Source organism: Podarcis muralis, chromosome Z (genome assembly GCF_964188315.1).
Source record: "Podarcis muralis chromosome Z, rPodMur119.hap1.1, whole genome shotgun sequence".
Lineage (NCBI taxonomy): Eukaryota > Metazoa > Chordata > Lepidosauria > Squamata > Lacertidae > Podarcis > Podarcis muralis.
In genome coordinates, this window is record NC_135673.1 from 48,127,148 (window position 1) to 48,150,765 (window position 23,618).

General features: G+C 42.7%; 1 protein-coding gene across 12 annotated transcripts in view; it reads right to left on the reverse strand.

Moving 5' to 3' along the window:
• The window catches only part of KLHL13 (kelch like family member 13), a 78,125-nt gene that overhangs the window by 13,529 nt on the left and 40,978 nt on the right, over positions 1-23,618 (reverse strand). For 11 of the 12 annotated variants that reach the window (XM_028715539.2, XM_028715535.2, XM_077922425.1 and 8 more), the window contains 4 exons: positions 11,279-11,420; positions 6,405-6,537; positions 5,997-6,193; positions 957-1,752 (listed from right to left, as the gene is read on the reverse strand). In XM_028715539.2, coding sequence (XP_028571372.1) covers positions 957-1,752; positions 5,997-6,193; positions 6,405-6,537; positions 11,279-11,420 — 1,268 coding nt within the window. The remainder of the gene's footprint in view (positions 1-956; positions 1,753-5,996; positions 6,194-6,404; positions 6,538-11,278; positions 11,421-23,618) is intronic. The other variant, XM_028715543.2, reaches the window with a different exon arrangement.

A 23,618-nucleotide genomic window follows, 5' to 3' on the forward strand; every position in this document is an offset into this window, starting at 1 on the left:
AATGAGAAGGGGGGAGCATTTCAGCCACAAAATCAAAAGCACAGTCAGCCAAACACTGATTTCCATACAAATGGATCTGACCCCTTACAGAAAATTGGTGCGGTTACTTGGCAATCCATAGAACATCCAAGGTAACTGTTTACGACAAGAACTCCGTGTCAGGACATATCAAGTAAGAATAAATTAAATGAGGAACATCATCAAGTGATATAGAATACGTGGGTGGTTTCACCTGCACAATTTCATTATATACATAGCTGTCTGCATTCTGCACTTATCAAGGAGATGCCAAGTGAGCAGAAACAGGAATCTTGGGCTACAATCTTTTACTCATACATCTGGGAGTAAGGGCCACTGAACTCACTAGGACTCACTTCTGGGTAGACATCCACAGGATTGTGCAATTTGCACAATTACTTCCACTGTCTCACAGAAACCAACACAATTCCAGAACAGAATTTCACAATGTCACCTCATTGTCCTTACAAATCAGATGGCGAATGTAGAGGTGAACACATAGGTTATATTTTGGCATGGTGGATTTGGTAATTCAATAATAATCTCCTGATACACACTTCTTAACACATTACAACCAAAAACATTAAAAAATAAAAACAAGGTGCCAGTGTGGTATACTGGTAGAGGGCCAGACTTGGACCAGGGAGACTGGAGTTCAAATCTCCCATTGAGCCATGAAACTCATTGGGCGATCTTGTACCAGTCACTGCTTCTCAACCTAACCTAGCTCACAGGGTTATGGGGGGGGGGGGGAATAAGGAATGGGACAACCATGTTTGCCGTCTTAAGCTGCTTGGAAAAAAAGAGTGGGATACAAATAGTAAGTAAGTAAGTAAGTAAGTAAATAACGAATTAGTTCTTATTTGCATACAACAGTAAATAATTATTACTGTACAAGTCAGGAAAGGGGGATTTTTTGGACCAAGGTGAAGACTTACCTAACTCACCAGCTGCGTTTCGACCACCAACAGCATACAGATGTCCTTTGAGGGCACTTAGGTGGAAGAAGGTTCTCTTTTCATTCAAAGAAGCCACCTGCATCCACTTATTATACCGAGGGTCAAACCTAAACACTGTGTCAACCGCTGTCTTTCCTTTCGTGTCATAATTGCTCTGTCCGCCAACAACATAGAGAAAGTTCCCAATAACAGCAATGCCATGCTGGTAGCGGGGAGCGTCCATAGGTGCCAGAGACCTCCACTCATGTGCTTTTTCATCGTACATCCGCAGCTCCTTGCTGACAACCAGCTGCTGCCGGAGCACTCCCCCTAGCGTGACCAGGTGAGTGCTGTCCGAACGGATGGCCGTCCTTTCCGACTGCATCACTGGCTGCATGTAGGGCATCATTTGGTAATTGCTGGCTTCCAAGAGCAAGTTGACGCAAGTGTTGTCAGTCCTCATGAAATCCACAGTTTGGACGTAGTTGATAAGATCCTGCGGAGTCATCAGAGGGAACCGGATGTTCTTCATGAGTTTTGCTGCGCATTCCATCCGTGGCTCCTCGTACCGCAGCCAGCGGCAGGCAGCCTTGAAAAGCTCCAGCTCCGTGCAATGCTTAAGGCTATTACTTGAAAGGACAAAGGCAAGGCGCTCAAAGGGGAGTTTCACAAACTCACCAGTACTTAACAGTGCTGGGAAGTTCTTGAGGATGAAGTTGTTCACATATTTATCCACTTCTGTGAGGTTGTACGTGTTGGCAATCCGCCCCACTTCGACACAGTTCTCTAAGGAAACCTATGATAGGAAGAGAAAAGTCACTTCCTCCATTTTAAGCTCTGGCTTTATGTTCACCTGCACATTACAGTAACACAAGGGTTGCTAATGTAGACATACCACCACACTCGGTGTGCTTTACACAAACTGTGCATTTCTTTGGATTGGTGTGTGCAAGTGTGGACCCAGCTAGACTGTGGAGAGATGTGCAAAGAGACTGTCCACATAAAGTATAAATAGACATTATTGTGGGAAGATGGGAGGTTGCCTTATGCCAAGCCACACCATTAGCCCATCCAATTCACTGCTGTCTACACTAACAGCAGCTCTCCAGGGTTTCAGAAACAAGTCTTTTCTTGCTGTACCTGGAGATGCCAGGGGTTGAACCAAAGATCTTCCTCTGTCAGGAGCACCTTGTGGCACAATGGGTCAGCGTGTCTGGCTGAATGAGAAGGTTAGTGGTTCAAGCCCAGCCAGGGACAGATGTGGGCAGGATTTCTGTATTGCATGGGGTAGAAATAGATGACCCTCAGGGTCCCTTCCAACTCTACAGTTCTGTGATTCCTCTTCTGCCCTCCCAGGACAAAGTCCTGCATTTGGTTCCTGGGGCTGCGGCCATGACTGTCTTAAGAGCCTTCAAGATGAGCCAGTCATTTCTTATTGCTTTGTAATTTTTTTTAATGCATTTAAGTTCTATTGTACTTTTGCTATACACTGCCTCGATGTTTTATATGAGAGGGTGAGCTATAAACAGTTTTATAAATAAAGCAAGTCAATAAAGGCCACACATCCTCCACAGCTCACACCTCACACTTACTCCTTCCTGCTGCAGGAAGCCACCCTACCTGGCAGCTCTTCAGCTGTTGGGATCAGGGGTCCTTCTGGTTCTGGGACTGATGGCTCAGCTACCCCTCTAAAACCTATAAATGGCACTTTTTACTTGCACTGAAGAACTGGCCCTCCTCCATTTTTTTCTCCCTCCAGCCCCCGCTTTTATGAGTTGCAACTCTCTTGAGTGCAAGAGATTTAATTTTGTTGTTTTCTTAAAATCCAATATGCTTTAGGAACCACTTCTCTGAGCCCAAGGAAGTATGTTATGGTGGATTTTATTCAACTATACAGTGGTACCTCGGGTTAAGTACTTAATTCGTTCCGGAGGTCCGTACTTAACCTGAAACTGTTCTTAACCTGAATCACCACTTTAGCTAATGGGGCCTCCTGCTGCCGCCGCGCTGCCAGAGCACAATTTCTGTTCTCATTCTGAAGCAAAGTTCTTAACCTGAAGCACTATTTCTGGGTTAGTGGAGTCTGTAACCTGAAGCGTATGTAACCCGAGGTACCACTGTATTCCTGCATTACAGCATGCTATTAGCTTTCTCATTCCCAACTGACAGATTCCCAGTAAATTACCAAATTACTATTGGTCATTGCTCATGAGGCCCACAAAACAGAAGAGTATAACTGATTGGGTTCTCCTTAATTATTTGAATTATCTTATTAGATTAGCTTGCTACATGGCTTCATGTTTCTTCTAGGAAGCTCTTGAGACTGAGCAAAAATCTGAAACATGCATGCTTAAGAAGTCTTCAATTTCCATACAACTTTATTACAAGTAATTACTTATGCAGCTGTAATAGTCTAACTATGCACTGGACGGAAGGCGAAACAGCAATAATATAGTGCAGCTTGAGAAATACCATCAAATTATCAGAGTACACTTTAAAGTTTTAACAAGAACGCCAAGCAAGGCATTAGAATGCTGGACATGAATATAACCAACATCTCAGAATCCAGTTCATGTCCAGCACTTCGGGCAAAATTATATTTGCAGAATTCAACAACACACACTAGGTGGCTGCATGTGGGGCTGGGGGAAGGCACTCAACCTCAGCAGCCTGCTTTTAAAACTAAGAAGAGGATGAGCAACCTTTCATGATTGGCTGTTTGGAGGACAATCGTTTTTAAAGGGATTTTAACATCCCAAGAGGTGGTGAAATGATGTTTCACACCACTGCTTTATACAGAAAAACATGAGCTGAATGGATAAGTAATTATTCCATGAGAGGATGATGGAGCAGTTCAGCACTGCTAGAACTGATCACAACACCCCAAACAAAAACCCAGCAAAGGACAGGAGGGCACCACCCAAATCACTGAAAGCCATTCTGAGTCACTCAGGTGGGCACTAAGCCACTAAGTGTGGCATGTTAACTCCTCCTGTTTAACTTATTCTCCATTAACTTTCCCCTCTCTCTGCACCCCACTGAACACTATGCACAGCTGTGCCTCCATCTTTGTTAGGTCTCCTTCTGAGCATCTCTTCAAACACAGAGCTCTCTTTTCTGCACCCCAGGCTACTTCTACCCATAGGGATCTCTGCACTCTTTGCTCTGCTACAGGTTGCTGCATCCTACGTCCTCCACCCATGTCTCTGCACCCCTTACTCTTCTTCCCAAAGCTTTACTACTACTACTGCTACTGCTCCTGTCAAGTCTGCCAGCCAGAGGACACAAAGCTTTCGCTCTCCTGGAGATTTCTACAGATGCAGGCAGGCTAGCCAGCAAAGGTGAAAAATGGGTGAAAACTCCAGCATGTGCTTTGAGTCCAAGGAGAGAAGCAACGCCCTCCCATCCCTATTGCCAAGAAACCTAGAAGGCCAGAGAGAGGGTGATCACAGAACTCCCCCACCCATGGGTCCAAATACTGTTTGGGAGGGGGCTGCAACCTTTTGCAACTTTAGGGCCTTCATTCTGTTATTACTGAAGAACTAGCAAAGAGGGGGAAAGGAAAATTGAATATAATTTTTCCTGTAACGTGGCAGAATCCTCTCTGCTGCAGAGCTTAGATGCACAGGGAAGGGTGGCAAAGAGCGTCAGATACAGCAACTGCAGCTAAAATGAAAAGCTAGAGAGATAGGATAACTAATGACAGCAGTCCCATATAAACAGAGCTGCAGTTGGGAAATTGTGAGAAAGAAATTGAAGTGGCAGTAACAGAAATGAAAAAGGAAGAGATGCCAGGAGTTAATGGGCTTGCAAGCATAACCAACGCACAGATAATCCTGTATCCTCACTGCTAAACCCAGGGATAAAATGTGTGGATTGTTCTTTACCTCTTGGCTGTCCTCTGGACCCCACTGTCCAGGTGACCAGAATTTATATTTCGTTTTCTTCATCTGAGATTTCAGACTGCCTTCAGAATTGGAATCCTAAGTGACTGACCTCTAATGGGAAATTTGAGGACTTAAACACATTCAGTTCCACTCAGTTAGTATAGGTAACCTAAGTTAGTTGTGTCCATTAGATTGAGTAAGTCTACTCTGAGTACAACTAGCACTGGATACAATGCAGGATCTAGGATTACATAACTCTTAACAGAAGACCATATAACCCTCAGCACGAAAAGTGCTTCACAATCCTTTTTCTCCTTATACAGCTTTGGGGCCATTTGAAACAGCCTGCTTTCTCTCACATTGATTCTAAGACACATGTCTTAAAAATCCATGAGTGCCATTTTTTAATAGTTGCACATTAAGTCAATGTCATTCCACACACACCCCTTCTCACAGGGCACTTTGCAAGCAATATGCAAAATGGCACAGAAGTCACTGGCTTTTTAAGCACAACTCATTTAATAGTAATGAGGACTCTAGGCCCATGTGCAACTAAATCAGAGATAAAGGACCTTACGTAAGTGCAAGATGCTCTCACCCAAACAACAGGAGACACAAAACCTGCATAGCACCTCTCAGTGTGACAAACCCCAGCTGTTCCAGACATAGAAAATGCCTGTCTTGGCACAAGAGGACATTTCACAACCTGGACTTTCAGATCTCTCTCAGCTGAAATCCTGACAAATGCCTTAAACATTCAGCCGGCCCAACAATACAGCAAAGCCCCAAGGGTTGGAATCCTAAATGATAAAAGCATGAGGCAAATTACTGGGCATCAATACGTTTCACACGATACTCGTGGAAAACCTGCTCTCATCCATCTCTCTATGAAAGGCAAATCATTACCTGATGGAACTGTGCTTTAATTTAAGGGGCAGGTTATAGGTTTTTGTTCCTCGAGAGCTTGAAAGGTGGTGAACTCTCATTTGCTATAAGTTTTTGAATCAAGGTCACATATCAGGGGTGCTACAGAACTACTGAATTTCCTGCGTTGGTCCCAACTGTATCAATCTTTCAGGCTGACAAACTTACTGTGATTTTAACAGAGAAAATAAAAAAGAGGCAAACCGAGCAATAACCTAAGATATCTTACCCCAGATATAAGAAAAACTTTACAGAAGTCCAACACAGGCAATATCTGTAAAAAGCTTGCAGCTTCTAGAGTATCCTGAAGATTGTCCATGTTGAGAGAAAGTTTTGCAGTATAAATAAAATCAATGATCTTCTTTAAACCTATTTTGTTCACGCCATGGAGCTTAATGCACATTAAGTCTTGTTCTTTCATCCCACCTGAGAACAAAATTTAGATAAGATATAGTTAAAGCTTGAAAGAACTTCCCCTATAAAATTTCTTGTTCCAGAGACAAAGCCACTTCACACATAACCATTAGCTGGACAGGATAAACACACACCACAAGATTAATTCATGCCAAACACACTCTTACGAGGCAGAACTTTTTTTTAAATGCAGAATGCACCTTATCACTGCTATCCACTGTACCTGTGAACATGGCCTTGAAGTAATCACTAGCAGATGCCATCATTGCCCTATGAACAGGAAACACTTCGTCACCATCGCCTGGCACAAGTGTCACATCACAAAGCAAACCTTCTATTCGCAGCTGGTCAAAACCCTACAAGAGAAAATATGGCATCAACAGCTCCACCCAGCTGCAAGAACGAGCTTTCTGGGCTGCAAAATAGAAAAACCACTCCACAATGGTTCAAATAAGTCCCACACTATTTTCTTTTTTACTTTAATCTATTTTATTTTTTTAATCTAAATATTTATAAAATCAACAAAAAAGAGAGAGAAAAATACAAAGTCCTCTATTGGGGTAGATCCTTACCCCTGACTCACATGAAAAGGGGATGAACCCTCCCCAGTTCTCACCTAGACGGTTTCCTTTCTTCTCCCAGCCTCCCACCCTGGGAGACCTTCCCTTCCCTGACTCTCACACAGGGTCTTTCACCTTTTATCCATTACCTTCCTGTGCAATACCCAGAGTAGAGGACCTCAAAAAGGAAAGCCAAGCATAAGCAAATGTAAGGTGGATAGGAGAAAAAGAAAGCACAAGAAATAAAGATCATGAGAGAGAGAGAACAGATAAAGAAATAAATAGAACTTCCAGTTCTCAGTCTGTCAAATGTGTGTGTGTGAGTCTGCGCGCGCGCGCACATAGGATGATATCTAGCTGTATTCCAGGATAATATCCAGCTGTTCCTCAATCTGCTAGGTGGCCTTTTCCCAATCTTCAACCCCAGGCATCTCAAGTCCATTCATTTTCCTTTCCACACAAAAAGTCCAAAAGGAGCTCTTCAATTGTTACTATCGCTAAATGTCAAGAACAGCCTTCCCCCAGCCCCATATAACAGTTATATCTCCAATAAATTCTATTATCCATTATTAGAATAATAATCCATAGTTATTTACTTGTTGTATATTCATTAAATAGTACCCAGTTCCATATCTTCCAATCCCATTTCCTGCTGGCCATGATTTCCCAACCTAATATGGAAATAAAGTTCCTTCCATTTCTGCTTCTTCCACTCTTTTTCCATAAGGATCGCCAGATGCCATTTTCCTCTGAATTCACTCCAACTTGCACACAGGATCCTTTCTCTCTCAGCTCTATCTCTGCCATATCAGGATGTTTCTTAATGTTTCTGTCCATGGTTTCGTTCTGCTCCCCAGCATCACAACTCTGTCTTTTGCCTGTTTCACTCCTCCAGGCAACTGTGTGGAGGTCTTCTCCATTCCATCATCTACTACCATTCCACTCTCATGTCCCAGCAGATCTTAATCAGTATTTTTTCCAAAGATCTGTGTTTTCTTTGTTCTGATCTTTCTCTGATCCATTTCCATTCACCATTTTATGCATCTCAGCTCTGAGCTCTTTCAGTTGCTCATTCAATAATTGCCAAATCATACCCACAATCTTTGCCGTATTGGGTTCTGTTAGTTTCCACCTTAACAGTCTGGGCCTTGAAAAGCTTCTCTCTTTAAGAGAAAAGTGCTTTCCCATGTTCAGGAATGTAGTTTGTCTTCTGCCACCAACACACCACAGAAATGACAGAGAGTTAAAAGTAATATAAGGTAACGATTCTTAACCAGCAGAGCAACCTTATCCGTTTGTTAACTTTCTTAATCTCAAATAGATATACTTTTTGTATTATTTTTTCAGTCTGTTTGTTAATATTAATTAATGTCTCTTCTTATGCCAACATTCAATTCGTGTTCCAGGTGAAAATTAACTGGCAGACAGATTACAATTTGGGTAATTCATCCCAATTGCAGAAGTAGTTGAAAGTGAGGTTTCGCTGACCTGATGCCCTGAGGGCTAGCCTTGAGGGCTATTATGTGGTGTCTGGCAGTTCCTCGCTCTAAGACAGGAGCCAGCAAACTTTTTCAGCAGGGGGCCGGTCCACTGTCCCTCAAACCTTGTGGGGGACCGGACTATATTTTGGGGGGGAAATGAACGAATTCCTACGCCCCACAAATAACCCAGAGATGCATTTTAAATAAAAGGACACATTCTACTCATGTAAAAACATGCTGATTCCCGGACCGTCCACGGGCCAGATTTAGAAGGCGATTGGGACGGATTCGGCCCCCGGACCTTAGTTTGTCTACCCATGCTCTAAGACATTCCCCACATCCAAAAACCTCTTGTCTCCACTGTGACGAACAGCTTTCTTCAGTAAATGTGAACTTAATCCCTTATTTTCCTCTCTCGAAAGAGAAGGCATGACAACCAAGATTTATGTCTTGGCTATCACCAATCACCACATAATTATTTCTGCCAATCAATTACTAGTTACCTATATTTCCCCCAGAAGTCTCTCTTGCCCCCACACTATTTGATAATCACTGCAACCCGAAGGAATGTCCCTGGTACTCAGTCCCTTAGAATTAGCTTTTACTCAGTATAACCAAAATAATCACTCAAAAGCTGTTGATTTGAAGGAGACTAGGGTGGGGGAATGGTTTCGCTAGTTGCAAAGTAAAATTGAAGATGCTGCAGAATTGTTCCCCCGCTAAGAAAAGGATTCAGGTTGGAACAAGTTGCCAGAATGCAGACATGCTTACACAGGGCACAAACTCAATTTCTTCATATAATTAGGAAGACTTATTTTTGTCCCTACCAGAATGTGAGCCCAACAGCACTTTCCAAGTCCACTCTACAGGTCCACAACTTATGATAATCCAAGGTTCGACAAGAGAGACATCTTCTAGCTCTGGTGGTATGTGTGTTACAAATCCAAGCTATGAACAGAAAACCCCTGGTCTAAAACCCACTTTCACCATGAACTCACTAGAAAAGACTTAAGCAGGCCATTCTCTTTTAGTCTCATCTTACCTATCTTCAATATGAGGGAAATAATAATGCAAACCCACCCGCTAGGCTGCCATTAACAATTACTGAGAGATGCACGTGAAGTATTTTGAGCGCATTAAAATGCTCAAAACTGCGGGAGGCAGTGGAAGACAGGAGTGCCTGGCGTGCTCTGGTCCAGGGGGTCACGAAGAGTCTGATACGACTAAATGACTAAACAACAACAAAAGTGCTATATAAATGATAGGTGCTGGCACTGCTATTCCATTCTCTTTCTCTCCCCCATACCTGCCAATTTCTCCTACACACTAGGAGCTCCTTCTGCAACTTACTTCCTTGAACTGCCCCAAACCATCATCATTTCCTCTAGGGCCTCTATGTGAAGGAGTGGAGAAAGGTAGGAGGAAGAGTCTTATTCAGCCCCAATCTAGTATGCATGCACATTAAGGGATTCTTGTGGTAGGAGGAGTTATTGTTTTGTTTTTTGTTTTATTATGTATTCTGCATTCTTATTTGTATTTTTGCAAATACAAGCAAATACAATCTTCGGATGAACAGCGATATACCAATTCAATAAAATAAATAAATTCTTTTCATTCTGTTTTAGGCTGTCTGAGAACCACACATGCCTCACAAAAGCTTTTGGCTATACCTGCAACATTCCATTTCTAATACGAAAATCAGCAGAGCACAATGCGAACATTCAGCTGGAGCAAGTTCCCAGAACACAGGCATATTTCCATCCCAATACTAACTCTCTTCCTCCATTAAATCAATGAGAGAGCAATGCGACCTATCCAAGGTGTGGGATTTAGCCTCATTTCACAGTTATTTGAAATGCAAGTCAAAGACCACACAGTAACAGCAGCAGATGGTTACTATAACCATGGTCACAGGATGTGTCTGGACTCCAGCACAGTGCACTGATGGATAATGAAATTGAATTGCCCGTCGAAACATGCTCTGAGCCAAGGGAACAAAAAGGTAGTAGGAGCGAAATATTAACACAGAGAGACCGCTTCCCCTGGCAGATTCCCTGGAAGGCATCCATGTGTGATTCTTGGGCAAATGGCTCTCCCTGCTCGCACAATGTCAAACACACACTGTTGTCTCCTTTAATTCTAGCAAAAGGTCAGGTTTCCTGTTGCTGCTGCTAATCTGATCAGAATGTTTAATTGGCAGAAGAGGGAGAGAAGAAATTTCAGAAGCTAACAAGTAACAGGTACCCATGTGCCCTAAGGAAGGCAGAAGAGGAGAAGCATATATCATCAGCTACTGTAGAGACCACCACTAGTCTGAGAGAACCGTTGGGGCAGGAGTTGGCACCTCCCTGCTTTCATGCGGCTACTTAAGATTTGTATGCCCTGTAGGAAGGCAGAAGAGGAGAAGCCCTGGTTAGGAGCACATACCTTCAAGCTCCCAAGTAGACCATGGGTTGGTGAGGAACTCACTTCTTTCGTATTTAATACCATTTGTTTGTTTTTACTACTTTTAAGTATCACCTTGGGTATAATAATAATAATAAAATAATAATAATAATAATAATAATAATAATAATAATAATAATAATAATAATAATTTTATTAGGGTTACATAAATGCAACAAACATACAACTATGTACAGTGGTACTTCTGGATACGAATGGGATCCGTTCCAGAGCCCCGTTCGCATCCTGAAGCGAACGCAACCCGCGTCTGCGCGTCTGCACGTGCATGGGTTGCGATTGGCCGCTTCCACGCATGCGTGTGACATCGTTTTGACCGTCTGCGCATATGTGAGCAGTGAAACCCTGAAGTAATGTGTTCCATTATTTCCGGGTCACCGCAGAGCGCAACCTGAAAGCGCTCAACCTGAAGCAACTTCAACCCAAGGTATGACCTGTACTTAATTACAAATGGCTGCAATGGCACTGGCAAAGCACACCAACAGAGAGATAAGGGATTCAACCTCAATGAGAACTTGTCAGAGAAGCACCCGTGAAATAAAAGGAACTCTCAAAAGGATGATATGGCTGTTCAGATCATGGTGTCAACTTACCTGGAGTACTACAGAACTATGAGTGTTGCTGGTGAAAAATCTTGTGGTTCCTGCCTTTGATGATTGTAGATGGGCAGACACACCCATATCGCTGCTCCCAATGGATACTTTCATGTGAGGGTCTTCCTCTTCAACCAGAGATCTAAAATGCAGAGCAGAAGGAAGCAACCTTAATCCAAAACCTGCTTTTCATTCTGCCACATGAATGGCATGTCGAGCCAGAGACTTGTGGGAGGATCTAAAATGAGAACTGGGTCAGATTCCTGCTAGACAAATGTAAAGTTTTCAAATGTGTCATGACTTTTTTTAAAATTTCCACGCTAGGTTTTGCTGTCAGCTGTGGTGGTGCTGGCAGAGTAGGATTCGTGGGGTACAAGTCCAGGACGATGCTCAGCAAAATGAGTAGGAGAGCCCTCAAACGCAGCACAGTTGGCTTACCAATCCTGAAGTAAGAGATTACATACTGCCATCTAAAATGCTGGGGAAGAACCTCGTAAAACCATTAAGTCCAGAGTCTAAAATTACTGAATCACTGCCAAGACATTAAAAGCTGTAACTGCATCAAGCTCTGGCAACCTTTCTTTAACAAAAATACACCCTTTGTGTACTTGTAAAGGTAAAGGGACCCCTGACCATTAGGTCCAGTCATGTCCAACTCTGGGGTTGCGGCGCTCATCTCGCTTTATTGGTTGAGGGAGCCGGCGTACAGCTTCCGGGTCATGTGCCCAGCATGACTAAGCCGCTTCTGGCGAACCAGAGCAGCGAGCCAGAAACACTGTTTACCTTCCCGCCGGAGCGGTACTTATTTATCTACTTGCACTTTGACGTGCTTTTGAACTGCTAGGTTGGCAGGAGCAGGGACTGAGCAACAGGAGCTCACCCCATCATGGGGATTCGAACCGCCAACCTTCTGATCGGCAAGTCCTAGGCTCTGTGGTTTAACCCACAGCGCCACCCGCGTCCCCTTTGTGTACTTAGGAGGTGTCTAAAGAAAGTTTATTTACTGTTGGAAGGTAGACCATGGGTCTTTAGGAGGAAGAAAGCTCTCCATAACTTGTGTAACCATTAATGCCCAAGTGGAAAACCATGCAAGTTGGCACCCCCTTATATAGGGCAGTTTCATAACATGTCTGAAGCACAACTGCCATTCTTACTGAGAAGTTATCTGAAGACTGTCAATATGCAGATAAAAACATTGGCCTCCAAATAAGTTTCAGAAATTACTTTAACTGCCCAAAGATGCAAGTGAATTTTAAACTAATCCTTTTTCTACCTGCACTGAATAATTCCAATTCATATATCAATTTGTATATTAACATTTTTACGGAATTCTTGTGAACATTCATTTCTTGCTTTGAGTCAGGGAGACCACATCTATTTAAAGCCATTTCTGAAACGTGAGAATTTTTCAGGGGTTAGTCAAAATCAAGGATAGTTCGGAGAGGGATCAACCTTAAGAAATACTAAACAAGTAACTTGGACCAAACAGTGAACACAGGTTCAAAACATGGGTGTGAAATACATAGAACGCACACTACAGAAATACAGACCGTATTTAGCAAGCCCATCATTTATCTGTACATGGGGACAGGTGGAAAGTGGTGCTTCTTTTAGCACACAATTCTGTTAATTGCAATTAACAATTCAGAAGCAACCTGGGTGGAAAATCTCTAGTCACATTTTGATTAATTGCATAAAACATTTACACAACCCTAATCTAAGGATTTGCCTCCTTCCCTGTATTCCATGCCAGGAAATAAGTGTGACAAGTATAAGAAAGCAGGCATTAACATACTGGCGGAGAACAATTCCTATTAAAAATATCTTCAAAGTCCATAACCTCCCTGTACATTATTAAGCTACTCCAGTTTTGCCTTTCATAGAAGCAGCAAGTAGACAATATCAGACAGAAAAAGTTATATCCATATTAAAAACTGTTTGCACAAGAACTTAAGACTGGAGGTGGGGGAAGAATGGGAGCAACTAGCTTAACTTGCTAAATTTAACATGGTCTCAACAAAATAACTTCATAGGTAATGATTCATAGACAGAAACATGTCTTTGATAGAAGACCCCAGCAGTGACTCAATTAGGTGCTGAACACCCAACCGGCAGTCACATGTGATGCATCTTTGGTTGAACTGCAGCCTTTCAGCAGTCTTGTTCAGTTTCTAGAACACTGATTCTAGAAATCCTGCAAGAAAATTCCTCAGCAAATTAAAAGTAATATGCACTGGATTTTTTTCCAGTTTGCTCTGGAAATATTTCTGATGCCCTTGAGAGCAATTTGTCTATTTTACATGTATTTGGTAATCAAAAATAAAAACTTTGAAACCTGTGCCATGTTTGCCTAATGTTGTTGCAATTGCCATCTATTCACATTACTAATTAAATGGGGACTCCCCCTCCCCCTGCCCGGAGGAAAATAAAAACACTGGGGAAAAGTTTCCACCCCACACAACTGCAAGACTAGCATGGTCTGGAAAAAGGAAGCTGTAGTACTAACCTTCTCCTCATGATCCTAACTTCCTGTGTGCAGGGCATCCCTGATGTGTGGGAGCACCTTCAAAATACAGTGGTGCCTCGCAAGACGAAAAGAATCCGTTCCGCGATTCTCTTCGTCTAGCGGTTTTTTCGTCTTGCGAAGCAACCCCATTAGCGGATTAGCGGCTATTAAAGGCTTAGTGGCTGAGCTGCTAAAAGGCTATTAGCGGCTTAGCAGCTTAGAAAAAGGGGGGGGAAGCGGGGGGGAAATGGCAAGACTCGCAAGACATTTTCGTCTTTCGTCCCATAGGGAAATTTCGTCTAGCGGGTTTTCTGTCTTGCGAGGCATACGTCTTGTGGGGCACCACTGTAAAGTTTTTCTGACACTGAATTGCCAGTTCTGCCAGGAGGAACCTAAAACACGGAAGCCCTCAGAACCTGAACTAACCTAGAAGAATTGTGGATAGTTGGCAGGCCCACTAATCCAAAATTATACCTTGGACTTAAAAGGCAGCTTTAGAGTAAAGCAACCCCCCCATGCCCCGTTTCAGTCATTCTGACAACACAATTTCGAACAGTGGAAAAGAAAGAGGGATTTTAATGGCATGGATAAAGATGCCAGGAAGCCACTGAGACAAATTCTACTTGCCAAGAGGAGCCAGCCCTCACATTCTGAGTCTACCCATGTGTGGAGCTTCTCTCTCTGCAGTGGTGAAGAGGCTTCAATGTGCCAAGTCAAGCTTAGCATATCAGAACCATCTCCAATTTATCAAGCTGTGGATGAAGCATGCTTGGTACACGGCACAGAAAAGGAGGTAGGAGGAGAGCAACATCAGAAGAGGCACTTCAACAGAAGTGCATGGAGCAGAGGAAGAAATCTCTCTTGCAGGGCACGGGGAGCATCCTTACATAAGGCTGTGAACCTTATGTGATGGAAATAACCTCATTGCCGGTCTCTGTGTGTAAAAATATTGGCTGTTAGGATATAGACATATGCTTTCTTCCCTTGGAGCAGTGCCTCCAAAATCTTAGACCAAAGCCAGTGGTAGAGAATTTTCTCTCTTCATAAGAATTTAACATCATCAGTAAAATACGGTTCCAACTGCGAGCTAGGCATTCAGATTTTATTTTTTACATTCCAAAACTGAAACACATCCTCCACTTTATGCATCAGCTGCAAGTTATCAGGACAAATAAAACTAACCAGCAGGTGATTAATTACCAGCAACTCATACCTCAATGGCCACAAATCAAAGAATTAGAATTCTTTTTTTTAAAAAGTCATTTCCCTCCACCTAGGCTATACAATTAGGTCAACTTTGCATGCACTTTCTGTGGGTTTATTAGCATGTTTTCTGAGGTGCAAATTAGGTACTGTTAAGAAATGCATTTTATTTCTGCTCATTAATACTGACATGACAAATATTACAATTTATTAGGTAAATGAAGAATGTAAAAATATTTATCAGTGTTTCCTAGTGTGCATATTATATCAGAACTAGGAATTCCAAAAAAGAGGGGGCGCTTATTCACTTTCTAATTAATTCTACTGCTCTGATCAATAGATGCCATTACATTAAAATGGGGGGGGAGCAGCCAGTTGGATTTTTAATCAACATAAAAGTCTGCAAAATGCAAAGGTAATATAAAGATGTGTAGCTAGGACAATTCACAACAGCTGCAGATGAACAATATGTAATGAGGTGGGAAGAAGTCTGCTAGGCCCCAACAGTCTAGTTGGGCAGGGAATGCATGCACCTCGGTCTGTATTTTTTAAAAAACAAAATACCCCCCCAACATACATTCATACCCTGAACACGCCATATCACAAACTACTTTTGATACACCCCTCATTTCATCACATGCATGGAAGACTGTTGGCAGGAAGGCAAGGTTTAAGGCCCCCCTTGGTCATATGGAAGTGTAGGCACACCTTTTCCTCTCTATCTCATTGGGCAATCATAGCTTTTAACATTTGATAATCTCTTATCCTGTTAGGGTTTAAAGTAGAGGTGGTTCCCTATTGGACACCATTCCTATACAGCCCTGGCTTTTCCATATCTCATGAAGATGAAAAGCTCAAACAATAAGCAGAGAAGACTGGAGTTCAGTTTGTGGTAACACAGAGTGACAAAAGGAAAGAAAATACTTTTAATAGAATTATTCAAGTTATATACCTATTTAAAAGTCGTCGTCCCCCGGTCCCCCCCACAATCTTTGATAGTAAAACCATGAGCCTTGAACAGAGAGCTAAGTAGGACTTGGGTGGCTCAGTCTAAAATGCAAATTAGGCAAATGGGTTCGATGCCTAAATTTGAGGATGCATGCCTCAGCTATGTAAAAAGCACGAAAAAGAAACATGCCACCTACACTTTTGGACAAGGAGTACAGAGGCAGCATGGCAGAATAATCTGTGCATTTTAAAGAGAAAAATCCTCCTCAAATAAATATTTTAATACACATTTAAAAGATGTATTCTCTTTCAGAGGTAGTATTTAATGCATGCTTGGTATATTTAAACGGCTGAGAATTATGCTGCAGCACTGAAAGTAGTGCAGAGCTGTCTTCTGATTCAGATCAGGTTGTTTTGTGTAAGAGTTCGCAAAGACTGGATTCCTGCAAAATTCCTAGCTGATGCACACCTCACCCTCCAAGACACTCAAGCTCAGTACCTTCTGAATGGTTGAGGGCTGACTTAGTTGTGAGGTGAAATAACAAAGTGACAGAATTTAAATGCCCAGAGTAGGAACACTGTAAGTCTTTTGAAGCAAAGCAAAATTACTGGGCACCTTAAAGTCTATTAAATTTATTATGGTACATACGATCATGGACTACAGCCCCCACTATCACATGCCATGAAGACTCGTGCTAATGGTTTGGGGGAGAGAAGTGTCAAATCGTCATTTAAAATTAAAAACCAATGGTGCTTGTACTGCTGCTTGATGAAGTAGGAGAGGAGAGGAGCTATTTTAATTCAACAAGGCAATACAGTGGTACCACTACAGTACTTACGAACACAATCCATTTCAGGGTACCGTTCGCATCCCGAAAAGTCGGTAAGTAGAGCGCTGCTACTGTGTTTGCGCGAAGCATGCAGATTGCTTCTGGGTGTGCAGTGAACCCAGAAGCAAACACTTCCAGGTTTGCCACGTTCGTAACGTGAAAAGCCACAACGTGAAGCAAACGTAACATGAGGTATGAATGTAAAAAAAAAAAAGAACATCAACCTTGTCTGGCCCAAATAATTTCATATCAAAATAATTTTTAAAATCTGTGATTTGTACCTTCTAGTTTGAATCACCACTCAACTTAGAGGTTTGTTTGTTTGTTTGTTTGTTCTGTTCTATCATCATCATACTTTATTCTTCCATTTCTTACCCACTTTCACAATGAGGATCCAGGGTGGGTTACAAGAATACAATCCCAAAAACAATTAAAACAGATTGCAATTAAGAGAATAGGGTAGGTCCTAAAATACAGATCTCTGACACCGTAGGTAAGCATAAAGAGGCATCTCTTCAGCTTACAATGAAAGCTGTGTAATGAAGGGGCCAGACACACCTTTGTGCAGAGGGAATTCCACAAAATTAGGGGTTGCCATAGTGAATGTCCTCTCCCAGGCTATCACACACATACACAAACTTCTGAGGGTTGTAGAATTTCCAAGAGGGTTCCCTCTGTTTATTTCATCACGTAAGAGGGCCTGTAGAGGAGGAGGTGGTATTTCAGATATTTGGAGCCCAAGTAATTTAGTGCTTTAAACACTAATGTGGGTACCTTGAACTGGGCCCAGAAACAAATAATAAGCAATTTCTAGCTGCAAAGCCACCAAGATGTTCTAACTCACATGTTCCTATGCCATGGATTCTCTTGTTATGCCTGGGCAAACTTCACTAATACTTTCTGTTTTTTAATGAATTCTGAAAACATGCACAAATTAAGCATTTGGACATTTATTTGCTTTGTTGTACAAAACTTGTTCTGGAGTCAGTGATGCGTAACAAGATTATCTGCCCATGAATGCCTCTTCTACAGCAGATCCAGAAGCTGTGGAGGCAGAGAGACTAGCATGCCGAACAGCTCCCTCATTTTTGTAAAACCAACTAGGAAGCAGGTTGAAGAATCAAATTTCAAGTATTATTAGAACAACTTTTATTATCACAAGCTACTGCAATGTAGTCAAGTCTTACAGTAATTACGGGTGCAGCACACTAAACACATTCATCTTATCACAAGTCTATAGCTATCTATGTAGAACAGCATCAGCCCTAGACTAGCACAGCTGTTCTAGCTGGGGCTGATTTTTGTAGTCCAAAGCTTCTAGAGCAGAACTTTCCCAACTTTTCATGTTGGTGACACCCTTTTTAGACATGAATCGTTTCGTGACACAGTAATTCAGTTTTACTAGCAAACCAGAGGTTAAACTAACCCCTTTCCAGCCCCGGGAAAAGCGATGGCAACATTCGCACAACACGCCAACACACTAACGTGTCGCAACACAGAGTTTGGAAACCTCTGATCTAGAGGGTAGCAGGCTGGCAAAGGCCAAGTAGAAAGAGAAAAGGGTAAACTGTGGGCACACAAGTGCACCAGGAGGCATTGTGCAAGAGTCACTACTGTGAACTTACAGACCCCCTTCCTCACCTCAGGAAAATAATAGTCTCATTTAAGGAATTTCATTGACAGTGCTCCTTATACATGGGCAGCAAAAAATCCCACTTGATCTGTAAAGACCAATGAATTTCAGTCAATTGTTTTATAAGGAAATCCATCAACAACAGCTATTTAGTAAAAGCACACAACCAGCAATTCTAGCTGCAAAATTCAAAACCAACCTAGAATCAAGAAATTCATATACTGTAGATGCAAAAGGGAAAGTACATTTCTGAATGAGGCAGAGGAGGTAGAATGATGGCATGTTAACCCTTTTCAAAAGTGTGGGCAATTGACAGACAGAACTTTATGTCTGTTTTGCTTGTGACATGCTGTTGTCTGGATTGGATCGGTTGCTGGAGGAAGGACAGGTGCATCTATCACACATCTGGGATAGTAGATGGATACTGAGCTCTTCCACATTGCCAGGTATGCTATGGCACAATACCCTTCTTGCGTTAGTAGTCATGTGACCACCACCCTCTACTGCCTGGGGTTGATGGGATCTGGAGAGTGCCGCATTGGCTACTGTTTTTGTTTGTTTTTGTGTTGTTTGTTTGCAAACTGCTACTAGAGAGGTTACATGTGGCATGTTTGAATTATCTCAAGGTAGCAGAGTTGAGAATCTTTACAAAATGAGATGTTGAATCCTCCCCATTTTAGGGCATAAATGACTAGATGCATTGGCAGATTGGGCAGTAACTTAGTTGGATTTTTTTGAAAGGAGGCTTCTTCAGTCTATGAACTGTGCTTTCAAATAGCTCTGCCTCCCTCAAGCCTACAAGAACATCTGTCTACAACTCAAACACTGAATCTAAAATACAGCATTTGGTGCACCGTAAACATTTGTTTGCTGGTGAAGTAAGTTGGAGGGTCAAGCTGCAAGTAATTTAATTAAGACAAAAAGGCTGATGTAATTTTTAGCTTCACATTGTGTGACCAAAGTAGGCAGAAACCCTATAAGGAACAAGCAGACGCAGACAGATACACACACACACACACACACACACACACACACACACACACACACACATGCTACAGTTAATCCTTCCCAAAACCGAATAATAATAATGGTTTACTATAGAAAAATAACTCTGAACAGGAGAGAATGCAATTCTACTAGTGATTGATTATTGCATTTCAACTATGACAAATTAAAATAAAGGCTCTTTTTAAAATAACTGACAAAAGTCAATGCTTCTGTCAAGTGCCTTGATAAGATAGGAGAGAGGCCAACAAGACTACACTGGGGAAAAGTTCATATCAGCATTTCCTAAGCCACTTTCTTAATTGGGCATTTGCTGCACTTCTCTCCCTGAAAAATGAGGATGACTCACAGTCCCAGCCAGGAAAAAGTGCTTGCGCTAAACCCAAGAACAATTACAGCACAGCACTTGCCTGCAGAGCTAACCGATCAGAACTCTGTTCTTTTAACCTTGTCACAGGCAGACTGGGGACAGCTATTTGGCTGGCCAGCACACCTCCTCCTTATTGCCTCTTGGGTCACAATCTCTCTGCCTCCAGAATGCTCATGTTCATGTGCTAAAATCGAAGAGACCAGCACAGTCCAGCAGCAACAACAGTTTCCAGTGGGAGGAACGAAAGAGAAACAGGTCAACCTAAAAAGATGGAGAACAAACACCACGCAAGCTGTAAACCGAGTCGGTACATATGCAGGTGAGTTCAGGGCTTTTATGGCACAGCAGCCATAAGCAAGTTTTTGCTGTGAGCAACTAACTTCCTTCAGCTTATGCATAAACTTTACTTCCAACATATCCCATTCATTCCTAAGGATTCAAAGGAAGGCAAACATGAATCTAGGCTCCCAAAATGCAATTTAGATCAGGTGACTGCAGGCACAGAAAAATTCAACACGCAGATGAAAAATGTGGACACATAACTCAAGATGGAATGCTACAGAAAGAGAAAGTGTAGAAGTTAAGTGTTCTCTGCTCTGATACAGTTGTCATATCTCAAAAAGTAAAAACCAGGACACCCTGAAAGTTATTGAACTTTTTTTAGACAAACCCCAAAGTCGTTGAGCCAAATGAACAAAAACGCCAATTGAACGCAATGTTTTGGTTTACTTGCTGAAGATCCAAGATAAACTGCCACCTTCCAGAAATCCCCCCCAGACATCACTTCTGCCCTTGAAATCCTGGTTATGTCCAGGAAATCCTAGACTTATGGCCACCCTAGCTCTGCCTAGCCCACTGCAGTCCTCATGCAGCTTCAGCTCAACCCCACATGCAGGGAATGCCCACCTGTTGCCCTTTACTCTCCTACCATTTTTCTTTGTCTCAGTAATACATGGAAACTGAGGTAGAAGAGATACGCAAAGCAATGGGATGGGGAAGGCAGAGCAAAAATGCTTTTCCTTCAGAATTGGAAACTGCCTTATATTAGGCAGACTATATGGCAACCTAGCTCAGTAGTGGATACTCCAACTGGCAGCACATCTACACATCTCCTCGGAAAGGAATGTGTGAGGTAGGACTGTGTCTGGTGCTCTACACATTTTGTATCAGGATTATGTACAAGTTTTCCCTTTGGTTGTTATGTGAAGTTCAAAAACCCAGATCCACACGTCAACTACCGTATTGGCCTGAATATACCATATGTTTCTGTGTATAAGACACCCCTGTGTATAAGATGCCCCCTATTTTGGGGGACTCAAAATTAATAAAATGGGGGGAGATTGCCCCTCTGTATAAGACTACCTTCCTTTTTAACATTATCCTTTAGTATGAAAACAAAAACCTAATCTTATACACGGAAAAATATGGTAAGCCTCACTTTTTCCCCCAAATTCTGACTGTGAAAAGTTAAAGTGTAGCTTAAAGTCACAATGTTACAAAAATTGGCTTTTACGATATCGCTGCTAAAACAAACATCCAGTAAAATGGAATAGGTGTGAGTGCTTGCTGAATTTTAAGGGAGCAGCTTATATTCAAGTATTGTCTTTTTTTCTTTCCCCCCTTTTAATTTTAAAGGTGTGGCTTATATTCGGGTGCGGCTTATATTTGGGCCAATACAGTATATATCCACCACCTCTGCTATGAACCTGCTGAAGTAGCACTGGGTAATTTTCAATCTTTCCATTTAAAAAGCACTCAACCATCTCAAGAAAATAACTGGATTGGAATCTAGTACTCTCAAAAATTATAGATGAGGTGCAGGTCTGATAAGAACAGGTATAAAATCCAGCCAAAAACTTGCTGAAAAGGGAAGATCTAAACTAGGAGATGGAGAACCACCAGAGATGAGGCAAGAGTAAAGTTTTCCTGGGTAGGAAGTGCCATAACCCAGATGCAGACACAGAAAAGGCTCACTGCATTCCTGTCAATCACACCTCAAGCACTGATGAGACATGAAGAGCAGCCTTCAAAAAGGTTCACAACAGAGTAGTCCTTTAGTCATCTTGCACCCACTCTTCCTTTGATCACCCTAACATACTTTGCTGTTCTATTCAACAGGGGCATCTGAGACACTTACCGTATTTTTAGCCCTATAGGACGCACTTTTTCCCCTCCAAAAATGAAGGGGAAATGTGGGTGAGTCCTATGGGGCGAATACAGGCTTTCGCTGAAGCCTGGAGAGCGAGAGGCTCTCACTCTCCAGGCTTCAGGAAGCTCTGCGCAACCCTCCGGAGGGTCGCGCAGAGCTGCCTGCCCTCCCGGGGTCCGCGCAGCACTGCGCAACCCTCCGGAGCCCAGCGCCAAGCCGCGCTGGGCTCCGGAGGGTCGCGCAGAGCTGCCTGCATTCTGAAGCCTCGCACAGCTGTCCGCAAGCCTGGGGAGTCCGGCGCGGCTCCCTAGGCTTGCGGATAGCAGGCTGTTCTGGGGGCTGGGGTCGGGGGAAGCTCGGGCTTCCCCCGTGCTAGCCCTGTGCCTGGGGGGGGGGGGAATATTTTTTTTTCTTTATTCCCCCCGCCCCAAAAAAAACTAGGTGCGTCTTATAGGGCGATGCGTCCTATGGGGCGAAAAATACGGTAATTTTTATTCAAGTCACAGAATCTGCCTTATTTCTCATCAGCACCTCTTAAATAGGGGAAACAAGAAAGTTTATGGCACTATACCATGCACATCTCAAACCACAGCAATACAGTCAGTACTGAAGCAGCTCATCCTCTTGTAACTCCAAAGATTTGCCAAGGTGCAACATCTTTGCTGAAACTTAGGTGAGGGAAGTGACTGCATATAGATGAGATTGTGCTGGGGCCGTAAACAAGCGGACTAGCAGTCTTTGTCTTTGGGGACGGGACTGAACAAATGTCTAAAACCAGAAATAAAAATAAACTCAGTGTACATCACTCAATGCCAAAACACGTATTTACTGAAAAACAATTTTTATCTTAGCTTGAATGACAGCATTAGATTTTCAACTGACAAAGTGCAAAGCAGTTTGCAAGGTAACACTGGGAAGATAGGGACAATATTTGCCCACAAGGGACTACACAAGATGTGAACTATGTGCTAGTGTGAGGGGGGGATGGGAGAAAGACACTTCATTAGAGAGCCTGATAGAGCCCAAGAACAACAGGGCTGGCTTAAAGTACTCCCAGCTCCATCTTCTGGTCTGCTGCCTTGGTAGTACAGGGACTATGACACTGGAGTCCAGCTGCCAAGGTTTCCAGGCATGTGACCTTTAATCATCTATAATCCCCCTGACTTTGTGCAGCAACAGTGGCAGAGAACTCCACCATCAATAGCTTGAGGCCAGGACTCATGTTCATAGCCTCCAGGACTATGATTGATCTACAGTCTCTTACTCATAGCCACAACTAGAAGACAAAAAAGCTCCTGGACCATTTTTGAGAAGCTGTGTCTGGATTTCTGTTTGATGTGGAGACTTCCCAACAGGAAAGCTCCCCTGTTGTAAGGCGGCAGTCAACCTTGTTCACTCAGTTGCTTTCTGGATTCCCTTTACATCTGTGGCAGGGAATGGATGTCTGCAAGGGGACCTGAAGGGAAGTGCTGGCATCTTCAAAAGGACAATTCACCAGTCCTCTGTTTTGGCTGTCATAGTTAAGCAGGAGGATTTCACCTCTGAGTTTTACTACAGTGATTCCACTAGCATTCCACAGAAGTATCCTTTCCCATATTGGACACAGATAAGGCATGATCTGGAGGGATAGCCCTTTTTAAAAGATTTCTACCAGACCCATTTCTGGACCTCACTGAATCCACACTAGCACCAGTTG